We start from the raw sequence: 22,975 nt of genomic DNA, 5'->3' as shown, positions 1-22,975 counted from the left end.
TTTCACACAGAGGGTGGTACATGTATGGAATGAGCTGCCAGAGGAAGTGCTGGAGGCTGGTACAATTGCAACATTTAAGAGGCATTTGAATGGGTATATGAATAGGAAGGGTTTGGGGTGATATGGGCCGGGTGCTGGCCAGGTGGGACTAGATTGGGTTGGGATATCTGGTCGGCATGGACGGGTTGGACCGAAAGGTCTGTTTCCATGCTGCACATCTCTATGACTATGAGATCACCTCATCATAAGATAATGGGATCAACATACCGCCAATAATTTTACTTAAGGGCTTTTAAACCTTTGGAATTCCATACCACAGTGGGCTGTGAAGGCTCAGTCTTTGTGTACATTTAAGATAGACATTGATAAATTTCTAAGAGGAAGTGAGAACTGTAGATGCTGGAGCTTAGAGTCGAGAGTGTGGCACAGCAGATCAGGCAGCATCTGACAAGCAGGGGAATTGATGCTTTGGGCGGATTGCTGATGAAGGGCCGTTGCCCAAAGTGCCCCTTTTCCTGCTCCTTGAATGCTGTGCTTTTCCAGCACCACATTCGATCGATAAATTTCTGATGATCAGCAGCATACTGGGTCACAGGGATGAGGGTGAATAAAAGACATTGAAGTGATTGATCAGCCCTGATCGTACTGTAAATGGGCAGGTAAGATGGGCAGAATGGCCTACCCTATTCCTATGTTCCAATGGCAGTATATCTTTCCTCAGATAAGGATATGGAAACTGTTTGCAGTAGTCAAATCTGAATGGGCCTCTCAAATTTTAAATGTAAGGGTTGATCTGGCTCTTTGTGTAGCTGCTTTGCTGCTGGATTCCTTTCTCTGTTCTATTATCCTAGTGCACTTTGTATGGTATTGTCTGCCTGTAATGCACGCAAAACACAACTTTTCACTGTACCTCGGTACATGTGACAATTGTAAATCAAATCAAATCAAATCAAATATTCTCGCTCTGCAGCAATCAGTTGACAGGTTTTTTTTTCTGGTTTGCTTTTTCCCAGCAATCTGCACAATACTGTTTGAAACGAGGATGGGGTGCCTGGAAGAAAAGGTTCCCGAGGAAACGGATAAATTCATCAAGGCCGTGTTTGAAATGTTCCGCCTCTCCGCGATTATTGTCTTCTTTCCAAAAGCTTTGTGGCCCTATATACCGCAGTGGAAACGATTTGTAGCAGCGTGGGACTACATCTTTTACATCAGTAAGGCCAAATTATTTGAAGTCGCATTATTTGTGAGACTTTTGTTCCATCCTGTAACAATGTGTTACAACTACAAACAGGAGAAACGCAGTAGGTCTTGTGCTGGATCAAGTGCCTTTTGTTATTTATGTAAATGATTTAGATGTGAGTACGAGAAATGTTGTTCGTGAGTTCGCAGGTGGTGTGCTGGACAGCGAAGAAGGTTGTGGGACTTTGATCAGACGGGCTGATGTGTCGAGGAGTACTAGGTAAGAGTTTAATTTAGATAAATGTGAGATGCTGTATTTTGGAAAGGCAAATCAGGGCAGGGCGTGAACACTTAATGGTAGGGCCGTGGGGAATGTTGCCAAACAAAGAGACCTTGGGGTGCAGGCTCACAGGTCATTGACAGCGGAGTCGCAGGTTGACAGGGTGGTGAAGAAGGCATATGGTACGCTTGCTTTTATTGATCAGTGCATTGAGTCCAGGAGTTGAAATGCTATGTTGCAGCCGTGCAGGGTATTGGTTAGGCTGCTTTTGGAATACATGTTCAATTCTGGTCTCCCTACTGTAAGAAAATGTTGTGAAACGTGAAAGGTTTCAGGAAAGATTTACAAGGATTGTTGCCAGGGTTGGAAGGTTTGAGTTACAGGGAGAGGCTGAACAGGCTGGGGCTGTTTTCCCTGGAGTGTCAGAGGCTGGGGAGGGTGACTTTATAGAAGTTTATAAAATCATGAAGGGCATGGATAGGGTAAGCAGACAAAGTCTTTTTTCCCAGGGTAGGGGAGTCCAAAACTAGAGGGCATAGGTTTAAGGTGAGAGGGGAAAGACTTAAAAGCAACCTATGGGGCAAATGTTTCATGCAGAGATTGGTGCATGTATGGAGTGAGCTGCCAGAGGAAGTGGTGGAGGCTGGTATAATTACAGCTTTATAATTATGAACTATAATTACAATTATAATTTGAAAGGCATCTGGATGGTACATGAATAGGAAAGGTTTAGAATGATTTGGGCCAAATGCTGGTAAATGGGACTAGATTAATTTAGGATATCTGGTTGGCATGGACGAGTTGGATCGAAGGGTCTGTTTCTGGGTTGTACATCTCTATGACTATTTGTGGAGAGAGGAACACAGTTACCATTTTGAGTCTGATACCACACTTCTTCAGAACTCACAGACAAGACTCTGAAGGGGCTTGACAGGGTCAACGCTGTGAAGGTGTTTCTGCTAATGGGGGGATCTCAGGCTAGGGGACATAATTTCAGAATAAGGGGATACTCATTTAAAACGGAGATACAAAGGAAAGTCATCATCCAGAGAATACTGAACATCTGTAATTCTCTACCCTGGAGAGTTGTGAAGACTATTTAATGAGGAGATTAATTGATTTTAGAAATATTGAGGAATCAAGGATTGGCTCGAAAGAGGAATTGAGACCTGGTTTTGGTCTTAGAGGGTGTGAGGGCAGACCTGAGGGGCTGAATGGCCAACTCCAGCTCCAACTCCTGTCATGCTGTTGTGCTGCCAGACCTGCAGAGATTCCTTAGCATCCTCCCTGTTTATTTCGGAACTTTGGTATTTCTTAGTGTTGGAATGCATCCAGAAACCTTGCTGGGGCAACATGCAGAGAGCCAAACGGATCTCCCCCCCCCCCCCCCGAACGAGACAGTAAAGGGAATTGTAAAAACAGAAGCATAGAAAGGTTTTATAGAAATACAGCAGCCATTCAGTCCATCATCACTCGTGCTAGCTGGGCAGAAGCCAGTCTAATCACACCTTCCAGTTTTCTACATTATGGTGACTGAAATGTATGCCCACGTTTTTTATTCAGGGTGTATTAGTTGCGAGCACCACCAGCAGAGGGAGCATCCTACCATACACACACATGGCATCACAGCAGTGAGATGTCACTCTGCAGTGTTCACGTTGAAAGTAGGAGTCGGCGATTCGGCCCTTCGAGCTTGCTCTGCTATTCAATGCGTTCAGGGCTGATCATCTAACTCAGCCCCCTGTTCCCACTTTTTCCCCGTACCCTTTGATCCCTTTAGCCCCCGAAGAACTATATCTAACACCTTGAAAACATTCAATGTTTGACTTCAACCCCTTTCTGTGTCAGAGAATTCCGCAGGCTCCCCACTCTCTGGGTGAAAATGTTTCTCCTCACCTCAGGGGCTTGTCCTGTGTTTTTAGACTATGACACTCCCCTGTCATCAGTAACATCCTTCCTGTGTTTACCCTGTCTGATCCTGTTAGATCTTTATACGTTTCTATGAGATCCACCCCTCATTATTTGAACTCCATTGACTGTAATCCGAACAGCGACCTGTCAAAAAGATGACACTGCTGATATGATCACACTGAGATTTTACACAATGGAATTGGATGTAGGTTTGCTCGCTGAGCTGGAAGGTTCATTTCCAGATGTTTCGTCACCTTATTAGTTAACATCTTCAGTGGGCCTCAGGCGAAGCAATGCTGAAAATTCCAAACCTACAGCAAACCTACATCCAAAATCTCAACCTGAGCTACAAATCTTCTCAAAACTTGCTAACGTAATGGAATCTTGGTGAATTGAGACTCCTATTCCTTCCGAGCTGTCAGTTTCCCCCAGAGAGAGCAAACCAGACAGTGTGGGGGAGTCATCAACACTCCCTGTACCTCTGTAACAGTGGTAATGCCTCGTATATGGTAATGTCCCTGCCTTTGGGTCAGGAGACACAGATTCAGATCCCTCTTGCTCCAGAAGTGTGTTTTAATTTGTCTAGGTCAGAAGTCACATGACATCAGGTTATAGTCCATCAGGTTTATTTGAGACCGCACAAGCATTCGGAGCGCTGCTCCTTCGTCAGGTGAAATGTAAAGAGGCACATAGGCACAGAGTTTGTGGGAGAGACATCAATGCAGTTTTACTCAGAGGATCTGGATCGGCACAGGCTTGGAGGGCTGAAAAGCCTGTTCCAGTGCTGTAATTTTCTTTGTTCAGCCTGAAGGCTTGTGATTTCAAATAAATCTGTTGGTCTATAACCTGGCATCGTGTGACTTCTGACCTTGTCCACCCCAGTTCAACACCGGCACCCCCACATCCTAATTTAGACGATAAACCATAAGACATAGGAGCAGAAATTAGGCTGTTCGGCCCATCGAGAGTGCTCCAACATTCAGTCATGGCTGATCAGTTTCGTTTCAACCCCATTCTCCTGCTTTCTCCCCATAACCCTCGATCCCCCGATACTCAAGAACCTATCCATCTGAGTTTTAAATATACTCAATGACTTGGCCTCCACAGCCTTCTGTGGCAATGACTTCCATAGATTCTCCTTACCTCCGTTCTATAAGGTCTTCCCTTTACTCCAAGGCTGTGCTCTCGGGTCCTAGTCTCTCCTATCAATGGAAACATCTTCCTAATGTCTAGGCCGTTCAGTATTCTGTACGTTTCAGTAAGATCCCCCTCATGCTCCTAACCTCCATTGAGTACAGTCCCAAACGTTCCTCATATGTTAAGCAAACCTGTCTAAACAGTTTGGCATACATGCCCATAAATGGTGCTGTGCTGGTAATGTTGCTAGACTAGTCATCCTGAAGCCATGAGTTCAGGTCTGATTACAGCTGCTGACGGCATTTGAATTTGTTTAATAAAGATCTGTAATTGAGAGTTAGTTTACCCTAAACCATCCGTTGACTGCTGTGAAAACTCATAAATACCCACGAGGGAAAGAAATCTGTATGTGACTCCCGACCCAAAGCAATGTGGGTGACTCTTGAGTGCCTTTTGAAATGGCCAGTCAGTTCAAGAGCAGTTAGGGTTGGGCAGTAACAGTGTCCAAGGAATTTAGTTTTAAAGAAAGAAACAAGGGATTTTTGTGTCTTCTAGGCAATGTGTTCCAGACGCACACCAACTCTGCTCCCCTCACAATCTGGGTATTAAAAACTTCTGCTCATCACATTAATTGTCAACAGTATTTTCTTAACTTTCAGCTGAGAAGCTTGTCAATAAGAAGATAAGGGAGATCCAGGAGCACGTTGAGAAGGGCTGTGCAGTGGAAGGAGAGTACCTCACGTACCTACTGGCCAATATCAAGATGACTCCTTTTGATGTGTATGGCAGTCTGTGTGAGCTCCTGTTAGCTGCAGTAGACACCGTAAGGACCAAGATATTTAATAGTGATTGTGTGTTTGGCTGACTGTAATAAGCTTGATCGCACTGAGGGACATGTTCGTTGAATTGAATGAGGATTTCTCAATGGCATCCTCATAGATTTGTTACAAGAACTCCAGCGATGTAGAAGGAAACAGACTTTTTCAAATGGTGAGAGACTTATAGGTGTTGGAATTCAGAGGAATTTGTGACATCTTTGCATAAAGTGTGTGGCATGGTGGCTCAGTGGTTAGCACTGCTGCCTGGGTTTGATCCCAGCCTCAGGCGACTGTCTGTGTGGAGTTTGCACATTCTCCCCGTGTCTGTGTGGGTTTCCTCCCACAATCCAAAGATGTGCAGGTTAAGTGGGTTGGCCATGCTAAATTGTACCTAGTGTCCATGGATGTTCCAGCTAGGTGGATTAGCCGTGGGAAATGCAGGGTTAGGGTAGGAGTGCTGGGTTGGGAGGGTCATTGCAGACTTGATGGGCTGAATGGCCTCGATCTGCATGGCAGGGGTTCTACAATTCACGGCAAATTCGCCTATTGCTATAGGACGCCAAATGCTATTTCAACTTTTATTGCAAAGGGGCTGGAATTGAGCAAAGATGTCTTCCTACAATGAGATAGCAAATGATGAAACTGCATCTGGTGTACAGTTTTGGTCTCCACAAGTAACAAAGATATACTTGCCTTGGAGGGAGTGCAACTAGTTTCATTCATCTGATTCCTGGGATGAGAGAATTGTCTTACAGGGAGAGGTTGAATTGAATGGGCCGATGTGCCCTGGAGTTTAGAACAATGAGCAAGGATCTAATTGGAAGTTTGCTGTTCTCTGTGGGCTTGACAGGGCACATGTTGTCCCCTTGCTGGGGTTGAGGTCTAGAACTAGGGAATCAGCATAAGAGGTTGGACCTCTGTAATTGAGATGAAGGACTCTTCATTGGGAGAGTTGTAAATCTCTGGCATTCTCTACCCTAAAAACCTTGACCTCAAGGATATTCAAGAGAATGGGGTGGTGAGTGCAGCAGTGCCAGAAAATTACCTCTCAATGTATTTAGTAAATTGAGTGGGCTTAAGGGGCAATATGTCCTGATCCTGCTCCTGTTACCATCTCATTCTCCCTTGGTCTATAATAGTGACTTCCTCAATACAGGTAAACATGATATTGCAAAGAAAATGGACAGTTATCTGAAAATCAAGGGTGTGCAGGCAAATGGGGAACAAAGTGAGACATAAGCACTAAGTGAATTGGGACAGCTGACACCAAGACAATGGGCCAAATGGCCTCTTTCTGTGATGTATTAAGTCCCGTGTTTGTATTGTACTCATGATTTGGAGATGCCGGTGTTGGACTGGGGTGGACAAAGTTAAAAATCACACAACACCAGGTTATAGTCCAACAGGTTTATTTGGAAGCACTAGCTTTCAGAGCGACGCTCCTTCATCTGGTGATAGTGGAGGGCTATCACCTGATGAAAGAGCTTCGCTCCAAAAGCTAGTGTTTCCAATTAAACCTGTTGGACTATAACCCGGTGTTGTATGGTTTTTAACTTTTGTATTGTACTCAACTGTCAATAAAGGGTGGCGCTGGAAAAAACACAGCAGGTCAAGTAGCATCTATGGAGCAAGAGAGTCGACGATTCGGGCTTAAACTTTCACCCAGCGCCACACTTTATCGACTCTGGTTTCTCCAGCATCTGCAGTCCTCACGATCTCCTACTCAACTACTCATGGGCTTTGGGATTTGTTTTTGATCTATAAGCACATAGCTCCCCCTACTGGGATTGTGGAGAATTCCCCTTCTGTTTCCCCCAGTTACACAGGGCAAGCTTCACCTTAACTCTGTTAACTGTAGCACAGGACATCTCCTCAAGCTCTGCTGGCTTTCCATTGAAGCAAACCCGCTCCTGTCTTTCAGACCTCCAACACGACCTCTTGGATCCTGTACAATCTGGCTCGGGAGCCGTCTATTCAACAGCAGCTGTATGAAGAAGTGACCAGTGTTTGTCCCGGGGACCAAATCCCCGAAGCGAAAGATTTTGCCAACATGCCGTTCTTGAAGGCAGTGGCCAAAGAGACTCTCCGGTAGGGTCCCAGCTGACAGCTCTGCTCCAAGCTTCTCTCCTTTCACTGCCTTTTGCTACTTCTCTGGAGTTAGTGACCCTGGGATCCCTGGCCTGTGTGTGGGAGGGATGTGGAAAGGACGTTTTCTCACATTGAGTATTGGGAAGGGGTGGAGAGGGGATCAGATCCCAGATATACCAGGATCCCTTCTGTTTTACCCTTATAGGAAAACAAAGAGGCCATTCAGCCCCTTGGACCACCTATACCGTTCAACAATATCATGTAGACAGTCAGGAGGCTGGAGGAACACAGCAAGTCAGGCAGCATCAGGAGGTTGATGTTTCAGGTGTAATTCTTCTTCGGGACTGGGGGTGGGTGTGGGGGGAATTGCAGATAAAGGGGGAGGTGGGCTCCGAAGAAGTCATATTGGACATCAAGTATTGATTGTGTTTCTTTCTCCACAGATGCTCCTAGATTAGCTGAGTTTCTCCAGTACTTTTTGTTCATATTTCAGGTATCCTGCATCCATTCTCTTTGCTTTTTCTTTATCTACCTTTGTGGCTAGGCCCAGCAATTATTGCCTGTCCCTAGTTGCCCCTTGGGAAGGTGGAGGTGAGCTGCCTTCTTGAACCGATGCAGTCCATGTGCTGTAGGTTGGCCCGCAATGCCCTTAGGGAGGGAATTCCAGGATTTTGATCCAGCGAACGGCAATACATTTCCAAGTCAGGATGGTGAGTGGCTTGCAGGGGAACTTGCAGGAGGTGGTGTTCCCATGTATCTGCTGTCCTTGTCCTTCTAGATGGAAACGATTGTGGGTTTGGAAGGTGCTGTTTAAGCATCTTTGTTGAGTCACTGCAGTCCATCTTGTCGATGGTACTGATGTGTATTGGGATAGGAGGAAGTGAATATTTGTGGATGGGTACCTGTCAAGCGGGCTGCTTTATCCTAGATGATGTAAAAACAATGACTGCAGATGCTGGAAACCAGATTCTGGATCAGTGGTGCTGGAAGAGCACAGCAATTCAGGCAGCATCCGAGGACAGGCAAAATCGACGTTTCGGGCAAAAGCCCTTCATCAGGAATAAAGGCAGAGAGCCTGAAGCGTGGAGAGATAAGCTAGAGGAGGGTGGGGGTGGGGAGAGAGTAGCATAGAGTACAATAGGTCAGTGGGGAAGGAGATGAAGGTGATAGGTCAGGGAGGAGAGGGTGGAGTGGATAGGTGGAAAAGGAGCTGGGCAGGTCCGACAAGGGAGCTGGGGGGAAGGTAGCTGAGATTGCGATAGGTAGGTGGAGGTGGGGGTGAAGGTGATAGGTCAGAGAGGAGGGTGGAGCAGATGGATGGGAAGGAAGATGGACGGGAAGGTCAGGTCATGAGGTCGGTGCCGAGTTGGAGCTAGGATAAGGTGGGGAGAAGGGGAATTAGGAAGTGAAGTCCACATTGATGCCATGGGTTTGGAGGGTCCCAAGGCAGAAGATGAGGTGTTCTTCCTCCAGGCGTTGGGTAGTTATGGTGTGGCAATGGAGGAGGCCCAGGACCTGAATGTCCTGAGCAGAGTGGGAGTGGGAGTTCAAGTGTTTAGCCACGGGGCTGTGGTTTGGTTGGTGGGTGTGCCCTGGAGATGTTCTCTGAAGTACTCTGTGAGTAGGTGTCCTGTCTCCCCAATGTAAAGGAGACCGCACCGGGAGCAACGGATACAGTTGCCCCACCTCCATCTACCTATCGCAATCTCAGCTACCTTCCCCCCAGCCCCACCCCCCTCCCATTTATCTCGCCACCCCCTGGGCTCACAGCCTCATTCCTGATGAAGGGCTGTTGCCCAGAACTTCAATTCTCCTGCTCCTCGGATAATACCTGCCCTGCTGTTCTTTTCCAGCACCACACTCTCGACTCTGATCTCCAGCATCTGCAGTCCTCACTATCTCCTAGTGGACAAAGTCAGAAGTCATACGACGTGTGGAAGTGCAGATAAATCTCTGATGGATGTGGAAGGCTCCTTTGGGGCCTTGGATGGAGGTGAGGGAGAGATGTGGGTGCAGGTTTTGCATTTCCAATGGTGGCAGGCGAAGGTGCTAGGAGGGGAGGGTGGGCTGATCGGGGTGAGGTTGGGGGGCATGAACCTGACAAGAGAGTCGCAGAGGAAATGGTCTTTATGGAATGCAGATAGGGGTGGGGAGGGAAATATATCTCTGGTGGTGGGGTCTGTTTGTAGGTGGCAGAAATGGCAGAAGATGATGCAATGTATGGAGAGGTTGGTGGGGTGGAAGCTGAGGACCGGGGGGTTCTGTCCTTGTTGCAGTTGGAGGGGTGGGGTTCAAGGGCAGAGGTGTGAGAAGTGATTAAGATGTGCTGGTGGGCATCATCAACTACATGGGAGGGGAAATTGCAGTCTTTGAAGAAGGAGGCTATCAGGGCTGTGCTGTGATGGAACTAGTCCTCCTGAGAGCAGATGCAGCGGAGTCAGAGGACTTGGAAATAAGGGATAGCATTTTTACAAGAGGCAGGGTGGGAGGAGATGTAGTCCAGGTAGTGGTGGATTTGTAGAAGATGTCAGTGTTGAGTTGGTCACTGTTCATTGAGATGGAGAGGTCCAGGAAGGGGAGGGAGGTGTCTGAGATGGTCCAGGTGAACTTAAGGTCGGATGGAATATGTTGGTGAAGTTGATGAGCTGTTCAACTTCTTCATGGGAGCACGAGTTGGCACTGACATTGTCATCAATGTAGCAGAGTAAAAGGTGGGGAGTGGTGTCGGTGTAACTACAGAAATGGACTGTTCCAAGTAGCCGACAAAGAGATAGGCATAGCTGGGGCCCATGCGGATGCCCATGGCTATCTCTTTCATCTGGAAGAAGTGGGAGGATTCAAAAGAGAAATTATTGAGGATGAGGACTAGTTCAGCCAAACGAATGAGAGTGTCCATGGAAAAGTACTGGTGGAGACGTCGGGAGAGGAAGAAATGAAGGGCTTGGAAGCCCTGGTCATGGCAGATGAAGGTGTAGAGGGACTGGATGTTCATTGTGAAGATGAGATGTTGGGAGCTGCTGAAACGAAAGTCTTGGAGGTGGTGTCCCGAATGTATGTGGGACCGAGGGTATAGGACAGTTCAAGGTATGTGGAGATGCGTTCAGTGGGGCAAGAGCAGGCTGAGACGATGGTCTGCCGGGGCAGTCGGGTTTGTGAATCTTGGGTAGGAGGTAAACCATTCCAGAACTATGAGGTTGAAAGCCATGGGTGGGAATTCTCCTGAGGTGATGAGGGTGTGTATGGTCTGGGAGATGATGGTTTGGTGATGGGGGGTGGGGTCATGGTCAAGGGGGCGGTAGGAAGAGGTGTCCTCGAGTTGGCGTTTGGCTTCAGCGATGTAGAGGTCAGTGCGCCAATGACCTCCTGACCTCACCATCAAGCCCCCTTTTTCCGCTGGCTTGATGGTGAGGTCAGGTTTGGAGCAGAGGGATTGGAGGGCTGCGTGTTGTGAGGATGAGAGCTTGGAGTGGGGGAGGGGGGTCGACAGGTTGAGGCGGTTAATGTCCCGGCGGCAGTTGGAAATGAAGAGGTCGAGGGCAGGTAATAGGCCAGCGCGGGGTGTCCAGGTGGATGCAGTGTGTTGGAGGTGGGCGAAGGGGTCCTCGGAAGGTGGGCGGGAGTCCTGATTGTGAAAGTAAGCTCGGAGGCGGAGGCGACGGAAGAATTGTTCGATGTCACGGCATGTATTAAATTATCCTAGATGATGTCAAGCTTCTTGAGTGTTGTTGGAGCCACACTCACCCACGCAAGTGGGGAGTATTCCACCACACTCCTGACCTGTGTCTTGTAGATGGTGGACAGGTTTGGGGGTGTCAGGGATGAGTTACTACAGTATTCCCAGCCTCTGACCTGCTCTTGCAGTCACTGTGCTTATGTGGCAAGTCCAGTTGATTTTCAGGTAAATGGGAACCCGCCAGATGTTGGTAGTGGGGTTTCAGTGATGATAATACTGTTTAAGAGGTGGTGGAGATCGTTTACGTAGTGATTGGAACAAGATGGCTCAGTGGTTAGCACTGTTGCCTCACAGCACCAGAAACCCGGGTTCGAATCCAGCCTCAGGCGACTCTCTGTGTGGAGTTTGCACACTCGTCGCATGGGTGTGCTCCAGGTGCTCTGGTTTTCTCCCACAGTCCAGAAATGTGCAGGTTAGGTGAATTGGCCATGCTAAATTGCCCATTGTGCTAGATGCATCATTCAGAGGAAAATGGGTCTGGGTGGGTTACTCTTCAGAGGGTTGGTGTGGACTGGTTGGGCCAAAGGGCCTGTTTCCACACTGTATGGAATCTCATCTAATCTAAAAAAAAGGTCAGCTAGAGAGAATCTCATAGAATATGAATTCCCTGATTGGGACTGATAACCTGGGCCAAATCAGGGAGACCTGGCTGACAGATTAAAAGAGGAGTGTCAGAAATTCTGACTCTCTGGGTGCTGACTCTGATGAGATTGTGCCAGAATGAAGGACTGTCCACGTATAAATAATGTGGTGATGGGATTCTGGCCTCTATGGAGTTATGGAGCCATAGAGCTATACAGCATGAAAAGAGACCCTTCGGTCCAACCCCTCAAGGCCGACCAGATATCCCAACCCAATCTAGTCCCGCCTGCCAGCACCCGGCCCATATCCCTCCAAACCCTTCCTATTCATATCCCCATCCAAATGCCTTTTAAATGTTGCAATTGTACCAGCCTCCACCACTTCTTCTGGCAGCTCATTCCATACACGTACCACCCTCTGTGTGAAAAAGGTACCCCTTAGGTCTCTTTTACATCTTTCCCCTATCACCCTAAACCTATGCCCTCTAGTTCTAGACTCCTCAACTCCAGGGAAAAGACTTTGCTGATTTACCCTATCCATGCCCCTCATGATTTTATAAACCTCTATAAGGTCACCCCTCAGCCTCTGATGCTCCAGGGAAAACAGCCCCATCCTGTTCAGCCTCTCCCTATCACTCAAATCTTCCAACCTTGGCAACATCCTTGTAAATCTTTTCTGAACCCTTTCAAGTTTCACAACATCTTTCCGATAGGAAGGAGACCAGAATTGCACGCAATATTCCAACAGTGACTTAGCCAATGTCCTGTACAGCCGTAACATGCCCTCCCAATTCCTGTACTCAATACTTTGACCGATAATTCCAGTCCTATTTGCCAGCATTTGGCCCAGATCCCGCTAACCCTTCCTATTCAAATACCCATCCCACTGACTTTTAAATGTTGTATTTGTACCAGCCTCCATCACTTCCTCTGGCAGCTCATTCCATACACGCACCATTCTCTGCGTGAAAAATTTGCCCCTCTTTCTCCTTTCACCTTAAACCTATGCCCTCTAGCTTTGGTCACCTGATGAAGGAGCAGCACTCCGAAAGTTTGTGATTTCAAATTAACCTGTTGGCCTATAACCTTGTGTCGTGTGACTTCTGGCTTTGTCCACCCCAGTCCAACGCTGGCACCTCCACATCATCTTTCCCAGCAGACCCAGGTTCAAGTCCCACCTGCTTCAGTGGTGTATCATAACATCTCTGAGCAGGTTTATTAAAAGAAAATCTCAAATTCTCCAGATAGAGGTAGGAAAATAGATAGAAAGAATCAAGTATTTGCAAAGTCCTGGAAAATCTGAGTTAACCTCAGGAGAAGTTTAATTGTGGGTTGGTTTGGAGACAGTGAAGAGTTAAAAATCTCACAACACCAGGTTATAGTCCAACGGGTTAAGCTCCGAAAGCTAGTACTTCCAAATAAACCTGTTGGACTATAACCTGGTGTTGTGTGATTTTTAACTTTGTACACCCCAGACCAACACAGGCATCTCCACATCATGAAGAGAAGAGTATTTGCAGGTTAAAGAGGTGAAAGTGTGGCACAAGACAATGCCACAGCAGAAGACTGGCCAAGATGTCTGCTGCTTTGAAGCAGAAAACGTAAGACTGGGAATCTCATCACGCCCGACTTTCTAATGGGGTCCAATTTCTCAAGACACTTATCCTAGCTCTTAGTCTCCACGACTTTCTCCGAGGTTTAATCTCACATCTCATCCGTGTGGGGGCGAGGTGACATTGAATTGATTATTTCAGCAAATCTACTCCAGGCTAAATTCATTCTGGCGCTGGGCAGAATTCACTCGGTCGAAATTAATGAAGGCAAAAATCAGGAGAGATGGGTAATGGGAATTTGATTCAGTATCACCCAAGGAGTCAAATGGGCTTTTTTGAGAAGAACATTTTTCCAAAATTGCCCTTTGCTTGAAGCTGTGTCTTTTAATCTGACAAAATTTCATTTAAAATGGATGCTCTGGGTTAGTGGTTTTCCTTATTCCTTCATGCATCTCTATAACATTATCCTGTAGACGCCTGTTATCGGCACTTAGTCTTTCCTCTCCTTTCATCTCAAGATAAAAAATGTCCGCCTGTTGACTGGAATGACGATTCACCCTGTCTTTTTTGTGATGTAGGATGTATCCAGTCGTTCCTGGCAATGCTCGACTTGCCATAGAGAATGGAGTGGTGGCCGGAGGATATTACTTTGCTAAAAATGTTAGTATTGGTTAACACTGTGTCACCATTGTCTTACCAGACCATGGGTTCAGTCTAATAAGAGAGAAGCAACTGGTGGTGATTTAACCTGAGGGCCACCAGACCTCAGGCATTGGAGGAGGCTGACAAAGAGAGTCCTTCACAGTAACCTCAAACCAGCAATGGGAATTGAACCCATGCTGTTGGTATCATACTACTCTGCAAACCAACAATGCAGCCAACTGCGCTAAACCAATTCTGAGTATTGGTTAGAAAAGTTACAAAAAGCTGTTGTGGGGTAATTTACTTAAAAGCTCCCCCAACCTCCCTTGTATCCAAATACTCATTCAATTCCATACCTGAGAGTTCTGCATTAGGTCTGCACTCAGTGGTTCTGGGTGCATGTGCAATCATTGGCTAAGCTCAGCTAGCCCCTGTCTTAGGGAGATGGCTGTTGCAGATCCCCCTGTTCAGAGACCAAATAAAATGTTGTCTCTCTGACTAATCTCTCAGATCCTCACCTTTAGGGAGATAACTGCATAAAGAGTGGGGTCTCTCAATCACTCACTCAATCTGTACGTTGTAATCTCTCCACTCCTCGTGCTCAGGGAGATTCTGTATGAAGACTTGTGTCTCACAAACTCTCTCGCTCAAGGAGATATCTGTATAAAGATTAATCGCCCAGATCCTCACCTTAAGAGTCATAGAGATGTACAGCATGGAAACAGACCCTTCGGTCCAATCCGTCAATGTCGACCAGCTATCCCAACCCAATCTAGTCCCACCTGCCAGCACCCAGCCCATATCCCTCCAAACCCTTCCTATTCATATACCCATCCAAATGCCTCTTAAATGTTGCAATTGCTCAAGAAGATAACTTTTCTTATTCACTCACGTCATATGGGTGCCGCTGGTTAGGTCGTCATTTTTTGCCCATCCCAGAGGGTAGTTAGGAATCACCTACATTGCTGTGGGTCTGGAGTCATATGTATACCAGACCAGGTGAGGATGACAGATTTCCTTCTATAAAGGACATTAATGAATCAGATGAGTTTCCTTCCCCCCAACAATCAGCAATGGTTTCATGGTCATCATGAGACCTTTAATACAAGATTTTATATTGAATTCAAATCTCACTATCTGCCTTGGATTTGAGCCCAGATCTGCAGAACAATAGTTAAGTTTCCTAAATTAATAGTGTAGTGATAATACCACTAGGCCATTGCCTCCTCCAATCTGCACAAAGATTGCTGTCTCTCCATCCTTCCCTCAGGGAGTGACCTGTGCAGCATAATCTCTTAAACCCTGTTTTTTTGGGGGAGATAGTGAACAAAGGCTTGTTTCACAGACCCTCTTGATTAAAGAGGTATCTGTACAAGACCTGGTGGGAGATATCTGTACTTTGCAATCTCTCAGACTCTCTCACTCAGGGCGATAAGTGTATGATATTTTTCATTTCTTGCTTTTGGAACTAATTGTTTGTCCAGAAGCAGATGACAGCCGCCTTTGATGAGCAATCTGTACATTGACTGGTGTTTTCACATCACCTCATGTTGGGGCAGACACGCTGGATATTCTTCGATGGGTGAATGGCTTTTCTACTCACTGATCCCATTCATTAAAGAAAGCAATCCTCCCATCGTATGCAAAATGATTACGGTTCCAAAGTTGAAAGTGTTGTAAAAAATGACAATAAAGAGCAAAGACAATACTTTCTATTCTAACTTTCAATGAACAAACAAATCTCTAGCACTCACGCAATCTGATGCTTTGGGGGTGAGTTAGCTCAGTTGGTTGGATAGTAGGGGTGAGTTAGCTCAGTTGGTTGGATAGTGGGTTTGCACTGTAGTGTGGTGGTAACAGTGTGGGTTGAATTCCCATACCAGCTGAGGTTACTGTGATGGACTCAACCTCTCCCCTCACCTGAGGTGTGGTGACCCTGAAGTTAAGCCACCTTGCTAATGAAAGGATAGTCCTATGATACAGTAGAGCTATGGCAACTTTACCCTTTGCTTTTAGAATTTAATAAATTGGACTAAAGTTTCAATCCTACTTATTAGTGTAAGTTGTATTAAGTATTTACTGTTTCACGTCTTGTTTTTTCCATTTAATTACATTTCTGGGTTATTAGCTAATGTATGAACACACTGAGCGGTCGTACCTGCTGAGATGTGACCCACTGGAAAGGAACAGTGTGGTTATATCTCAATATAATGTCCAAATTAATTACAGCTGGTTATTACCAAATAGCAATAGGTAAATTCCTCAAACTGGGATGCGATTGTAACCAGCCTCAGAGAAAATCATTTTGCTAAATTCTCTGAAATGGGCTTCAGAATCTTGCACAACCTCAGGACATCCTAAAGCACTTCACATTTTGTGAAGGTGCTGGGGTTAAGTCCCATGCCAGAGATTGATACCAGCTGACAGTCCCAGTGCACTGTTGAGGGAGTGCTGCACTTTCTGAGGTCACGTTTTTTGGATAAGGCGTCAAAACAAGGTCCAATCTGCCTTCTTCTGCGGGCGTGAAAGATCACCTGGCAACTGGGAGGTTGGGAGAGGAGCAGGAGAGTGTTCCTGCCAAGTCCTTGTCTCAAACGGCATCACTTGCAAGTGTACTATTATAAGGCTTTTGCTGTTGTGGGATCTTGCTGTGTACACCTTAACTGCTGCGCCTCCTACAGTGCAACAGTGACCATACTTTGTGAGTGCCTTCGGACTGTCCTGTATAGGTACATTATTGGAAGCAGTGTTTGTAAATATTGTAACAGGCTGAGGGGTGATGTGTCGCTACAAGTCTCGAAGCTCTTTGCCTGCTTTGTGTAAGATGCACTAACTGCTCCTCCCTCCACTGCAGACGCTCTTCCACCTGTGTCACTATGCCGTTTCTCAGGAAGACAGTGAGTTCACTGAGTCCAGGAGTTTTCAGCCAAACCGCTGGCTTCGCATAAACAAAGAGGAGAAGAACAAGCACCATCCCTTTGCCTCCATCCCCTTTGGGTTTGGTACCCGTACCTGCCTGGGCAAGAGGGTGGCAGAGCTGGAGATGTACAGTGTGATCTCACAGGTAGGTTGGAGTGAGCGAGTGCCAGGTGGGCACATCCACCACACTGACCTCAGGCTTCAATGAGAAGGTGTTAGACATGTGGTAAACCATCCTGTTTAATTTAAAACAACAACACAGAAAAGATTTATCCCATGCCATAATCTGTGAAAATTTGAGAGGCCAAGAACTATTTAAAGTAAAAATTAACAACTTTATTTCTTAAAGTATAACAGAAAATAATTAACTAACGACTATTTACAACTGCTTCCTCTAACCTATCTTTTACTTTCTCCTCTACAATACTAGTCCGATAAAATTCCCGATTAATATTTACAAAACAAAACTTCTTATCTCAAAACCAAGCAGTTTTCAGTTTTCTCTGTATTCCTGTCTTTTCTTCTCCTTGGGGATTCTGCTTCACAGGTTACTGATAGATAAATGTACCTTTAAAAGAGCGAGTTTTCAAGTAGTCTTTACATGCTTGGCAGTACTCCTCTCAACTGTTCAATTTTCCCCAGTCTTCTACCCCCAAAGCATCAGATTGCGTCATTGGCTTTTAAGATTGTCAATATATTAAATTCAAACATGACTGGAATTTGATATATTTCAGGGTATAATTTAAACTGATTGGCCTCATTCGAATCTGTTTTGTCATTTCCAGGCAACCAGCTACCCAAGTCTTACATTGTTACCTTATTGAGAACACTTGGTGCTGTCAGGTAGTTCTGCTAGCTTCTAACTCTCTTAAAGGTACAGTACACCCACAACTTCATAATATCTCCCCCATTAAGAGAAAATGAACCATCATAATGAAAAGATAGCTTCATTTTTCTCTAATTTTTAAACATTACCTTAACATACAAATAACTTTAATATAAGTTCACCTTAACTTCTTCTCATAAAGCTAAATATATATATAATATTAAATAAATACCAATCTCATCCAAACTTTATCCATTAAATTCACAATAACGCATCTGCAATTACATTCTTACGACCCGCAACAAGTATGGGGTTTTTAAATTAAAAGTCTGTAACATAAGACTCCAACGAAATAGTCTCATATTCTTGTCTTTAAAGCGTTCTAAGAATGTAAGTGAATTGTGATCCATCTACACAACCGTCTCTGTCACATTGTTTGTGACATACACATTACAATGTTGTGAGGCCAGTACCAAACTCGATAGTTCCTTTTTGATTGTGGAGTATGTCCTCTGGTGGATGTTGAGCTTCTTCGAAAACTAGCCAAATGGCAGTTCAATCCCATCCTCATCTTCCTGTAGGAGTACAGCTCCAAATCCAATGTCACCAGCATCGATGGCGATTTTAAAAGGTTTTGAGAAGTTTGTTGTAGCTAAAACTGGTTTGGTGGTTAATATTGCTTTCAAATGGTCGAATGCCTCGTGGCATTGTTCTGTCCTTTGTGTTCTTCTTCAGTAAATCGGTTAACAGTGCCACTACACTGCTGCAGTTTGGAACAAACTTCCGATAGATTCCGAGGAGATCCAAGAATTGTAGCACCTCTTTCTTCGAGGTTGGTCGTGGAAATTCCTTGATGACCTTTGTCTTTGCGTTCCGTGGAGTGAACCTTCCATGACCGATGTTATGTCTCAAGAACATCACTTCTGCTTTTGCCAATTCAGTTTTATTTAAGTTTATCACCAGTTTTGCTTCTCATAGTCATTTAAAGAGCTCTGCCAATTGTACCATGTGATCTTTCCAGGACTTACTAAAGATCAGTGCATCGTCCAATTAGACTGCATAGTTGGTTAACCCAGTCACAACTCTGTTCATGAGTCTTTGGAATGTGGCGGGTGCGTTCTTCATTCCAAAGGGCATCACTTTAAACTGATATAATCCATTTGGGGTTACAAACGCAGAAATTTCTTTTGCCATCTCTGATAAAAGTACCTGCCAGTAACCACGCATTAATCCAACTTGGTGATGTAACTGGCTTATCCGACTTTCTCGACACAGTCCTCCAATCTAGGAATTGGATATGAGTCCGATTTGTAACGGCATTGACCTTCCAATAGTCCACACAGATTCTTTGAGTGCTGTTGGTTTGGGAACTAAGACGATCGGTGAACTCCACTTGCTCTGGCTTGGTTCGATAATGTCCCCATTGAGCATGGCCTCCACCTCATTCTGGACCTGTCTGGCATTGAAAGGATTAAGCCAATAGGGATGTTGTCTTATCGGAGCAGTATTCCCTACAGCTACTTCATTTACAATAGCATTAATCCTCCCCATCTGATTCTTACATATGTCCTTATACTGCAGTAACAAATCTTTCAACTGCATTCTATGTTCCTGAGACAGATAGCTTACTAACCTATCCCACTCCTCAAGGACTTCTTCATTTTTTATTCAATTTTGAGGCATATCAAAATCCACATCATCTGGATTTGATTCCTCATTCTGCAGGACCGTAATTAACACCTATTTATCCAATTCTTTCTCTCTAGTATAATATGGTTTCAGCATGTTTACATGACATACCTGATACCTTTTCTTTCTATGTGGCATCCTTACTAGATAGTTCACCTGACTTTTCTCAATTTGACAGGGACCACTAAACCTGGCTTTGAAGGGATCACCTATCATTGGTAGCAGTGCTATCACGTCACCTTCTCGGGAAAATGCCTGAATCTCAGAGCTTTTATCTGCCACCTGTTTCATTCTACGCTGTGCCCTCTTTAAGTGCTGTTTAGCTAACTCACCTACTCGATTTAATCTCTCCCTCACCTCTGATACATAATCTAAGTATGAGATCTTCAACTTTGGTCTTGTCAATTTCCCTTTAATTAATTTCAAAGGGCCTCTCACTTCATGCCCGAATATTAACTCAAAGGGAGTGAACTGAGTAGATTCGGTTGGGGCATCTGTAATGGAAAACAATACAAATGGGATACCTTTATCCCAATCACTCGGGTAGTCCTGACAGTATGCTCTCAACATGGTCTTCAAAGTCTGATGCAACCTTCCTAAAGCTCCCTGGGATTCAGGATGATATGCACTGGATTTAAGGTGCAGTATACCTAAGCTATCCATAACATCCTTAAACAGCCGAGCAGTAAAAGTTGACCCTTCATCCGACTGAATCTCTCTGGGTAGCCCATACCGTGTGAAGAAAGCGACTAACTCCTCTACCACCCTTTTTGCTTTGATACTCCACCATGGAATTGCCTCCAGAAATCTGGTGGACACATCCGTTACGGTTGAAAAATGTGGTGCTGGAAAAGCACAGCAGGCCGGGCAGCATCCGAGGAGCAGGAGAATCGATGTTTCGGGCATAAGCCCTTCTTCAGGAATTATCCGTTATGGTTAATAAGTACTGGTTCCCACTTTTAGTTCTCAGGAGGGGACCTACACAATCAATTATAATCCACACGAAAGGTTCTTCAAATGTGGGAAATGGCAACAAAGGGGCTGGTTTCATTGCCACATGTGGCTTACCGACCAGTTGATCTGTATGACACATTTGGCAAAAATTAACCACATCCTTGTGCATTCCAGGCCAATAAAAATGTTTTTGTACCTTAGCCTGAGTCTTTCATACCCCTAGATGACCTCCTACAGGTAGTTTATGTGCCACCCGTAACACGTCTGTATGCTACCGGCAACACAGTCTGGTGCACTTTGGCCCATGTCTGCTCTGCATTAACCTGCCGTGGTCTCCATTTCCATCTTAGAATTCTATCTTTCAGATAATAACCCTCTGGAATATTCTCAGCTTCCATTTTGGAGTACGCACCCACATATATATCTTTTATCATCTTATCCTTTTGCAAGTCTCTTATTCTTTCAGGACGAAACACTTCTGTCTGACCCTCCCTCTCTGCCTGTTCAGGATTTTCCTGCACCATTACATCAAACAGAGTGTCCACTATCTGAACCTCAACTCGTTTATCTTTCTCTTTACTTTTTGCTTTGTGCTGTGACTTATGATAGTGGGGTCTGCTTACCACACAGTCTGGGAAAATACCAGGGTATTTCTGTTTTAACTCCTCAGTTTCTTGGTCTTCCTTGGGTTTCTCCACAACAAGAGGTGTCACTCCCACCTCGGATCCTGCCAAATCATTCCCAAGAACAAACTGAATTCTTGGAACTGACACTCTGTCAATCACTCCCACTGTAACTTTCCCAGTCTTGAGTTGGCACTCCAACCTGATCTTACATAGGGAAAGGCTAAATTTCTGACCATCTATCCCACAAATTACCAAAATCTCAGGTAATAGATCAGAAAGCGTGCAAGTTTGCTCATCACTTATTATCAGCGACTGGTTAGATCCTGAGTATCTCTCAAAATTACAACTTCTTGCCCTTCTCACAGGATGAAATTCTGGCCGGAAGCTTGTCTTATGCACCAACATGTACTCATCTGCTAATTCTTCTGTCCTTCTCACTTCCTGAACTTTCTGTTCCTCCATGTGAATTCATACCATCTCTGGAAATGGGTCTTTAAATCTCCCTTAGAACCTCAAAGCTCCTATCTATTTTCAAAGAATGCACCCATCGATCAAAATGACTCTGTTTAATTCTTTCAAACTCAACATAAGTCTGACCTGGTTCCTTCTGAACCGCTGTCTATATGTTTCTGGTACCAATTCATAAGCACTTAAATTAACCTGTTTAACCTCTTCATAATCTCTTAACCCCTCATCTGACAATGCAGCAAATACCTCACTAGCTCTGCTGACCAGTTTAGTCTGAACTAGCATCACCCATAAATCCTCAGAGCACTCCACCTGCCTAGCCAATTTTTCAAATGAAATAAAGAAGGCTTCAACATCTTTCTCATAAAAATGTGACAGTTTTGACATATTTATATATATCACAACCTTCTCTTTTAATCTCCATCCTGTTAACTTGACTTTGCTGACTAAGTGATGGAAATGTGTTGCTGGAAAAGCGCAGCAGGTCAGGCAGCATCTAGGGAACAGGAGAATCGACGTTTCGGGCATTAGCCCTTCTTCAGGAAACGTCGATTCTCCTGTTCCCTAGATGCTGCCTGACCTGCTGCGCTTTTCCAGCAACACATTTCCATCTCTGATCTCCAGCATCTGCAGACCTCACTTTCTCCTTTGCTGACTAAGTCACAATTTCTCAAGTTCAAATTCTCTCTCTCTTTCTCTCTCTTTATTCTCTCTCTCTCTTTCTCACTCCCTTTCTTCTCTCTCTCTTGCTCTGTCCCTTTCTAATCTCACACTTTGCTCAGCCAAGAACCTTCTCTCTCTCCTTTTCCTTTCTCTCTCTCTCTCTTTCTCTATCCCTTTCTTTATCTTCTAACTCTATTTTCCTCAATTGTAATTGAAGTATTTCTACCTCTACTGCACTTGGCTGATTCTCTGACACACCAATGTGTTGAGTAATTCCCTTACAATGGGTTTGCTAATTCTAAAAGTATGGCATTTTTCTTTCCTTCTAAGCTTTCTTGGCAAATTTGAGAATCATCTTCAAATCCCAGAGCCTATTTAGCAATTTTAAGAGCCATTTCTCTCACTTTTAATTTAATCAGCCACAAGTCATCGAAATTAAACAAATTTAAAGATCTAGGACACTAACCTGCAAGTGTTTAAATCGGCTGGGAATGTTCGTCAAGTCTACTCAAATGTGTCTAAACTAGTTCAAATCCTGACAACGAGCCACCAGCTGTTACGACATGGGGTAAACCCTTTGTTGAATTTAAACCAGCAACACAGAAAAGATTTATCAAATGCCGTAATCTGTGAAAATTCGAGAGGCCAAGAACTATTTAAAGTAAAAATTAACAACTTTATTTAGAACATAGAACATAGAACAATACAGCACAGAACAGGCCCTTCGGCCCACGATGTTGTGCCGAACATTATGTCCTAGCTTAAGCACCCATCCATGTACCTATCCAATTGCCGCTTAAAGGTCACCAATGATTCTGACTCTGCCACTCCCACAGGCAGCGCATTCCATGCCCCCACCACTCTCTGGGTAAAGAACCTACCCCTGACATCCCCCCTATACCTTCCAC

At 45.0% G+C, this 22,975-nt stretch overlaps 1 protein-coding gene across 1 annotated transcript in view; it reads left to right on the top strand.

The window, feature by feature from the left end:
- si:dkey-91i10.3 (cytochrome P450) overlaps positions 1–22,975 on the top strand; it is a 53,089-nt gene that overhangs the window by 24,864 nt on the left and 5,250 nt on the right. The window contains exons 3-7 of the mRNA XM_043694248.1: positions 1,014–1,211; positions 5,167–5,330; positions 7,247–7,413; positions 13,859–13,940; positions 16,777–16,986. Coding sequence (XP_043550183.1) covers positions 1,014–1,211; positions 5,167–5,330; positions 7,247–7,413; positions 13,859–13,940; positions 16,777–16,986 — 821 coding nt within the window. The remainder of the gene's footprint in view (positions 1–1,013; positions 1,212–5,166; positions 5,331–7,246; positions 7,414–13,858; positions 13,941–16,776; positions 16,987–22,975) is intronic.

The sequence above is a fragment of the Chiloscyllium plagiosum genome, chromosome 7, assembly GCF_004010195.1.
Source record: "Chiloscyllium plagiosum isolate BGI_BamShark_2017 chromosome 7, ASM401019v2, whole genome shotgun sequence".
NCBI lineage: Eukaryota > Metazoa > Chordata > Chondrichthyes > Orectolobiformes > Hemiscylliidae > Chiloscyllium > Chiloscyllium plagiosum.
Note: the sequence above shows the minus strand (reverse complement) of the source record. Positions and strands in the feature narration are given on the sequence as shown.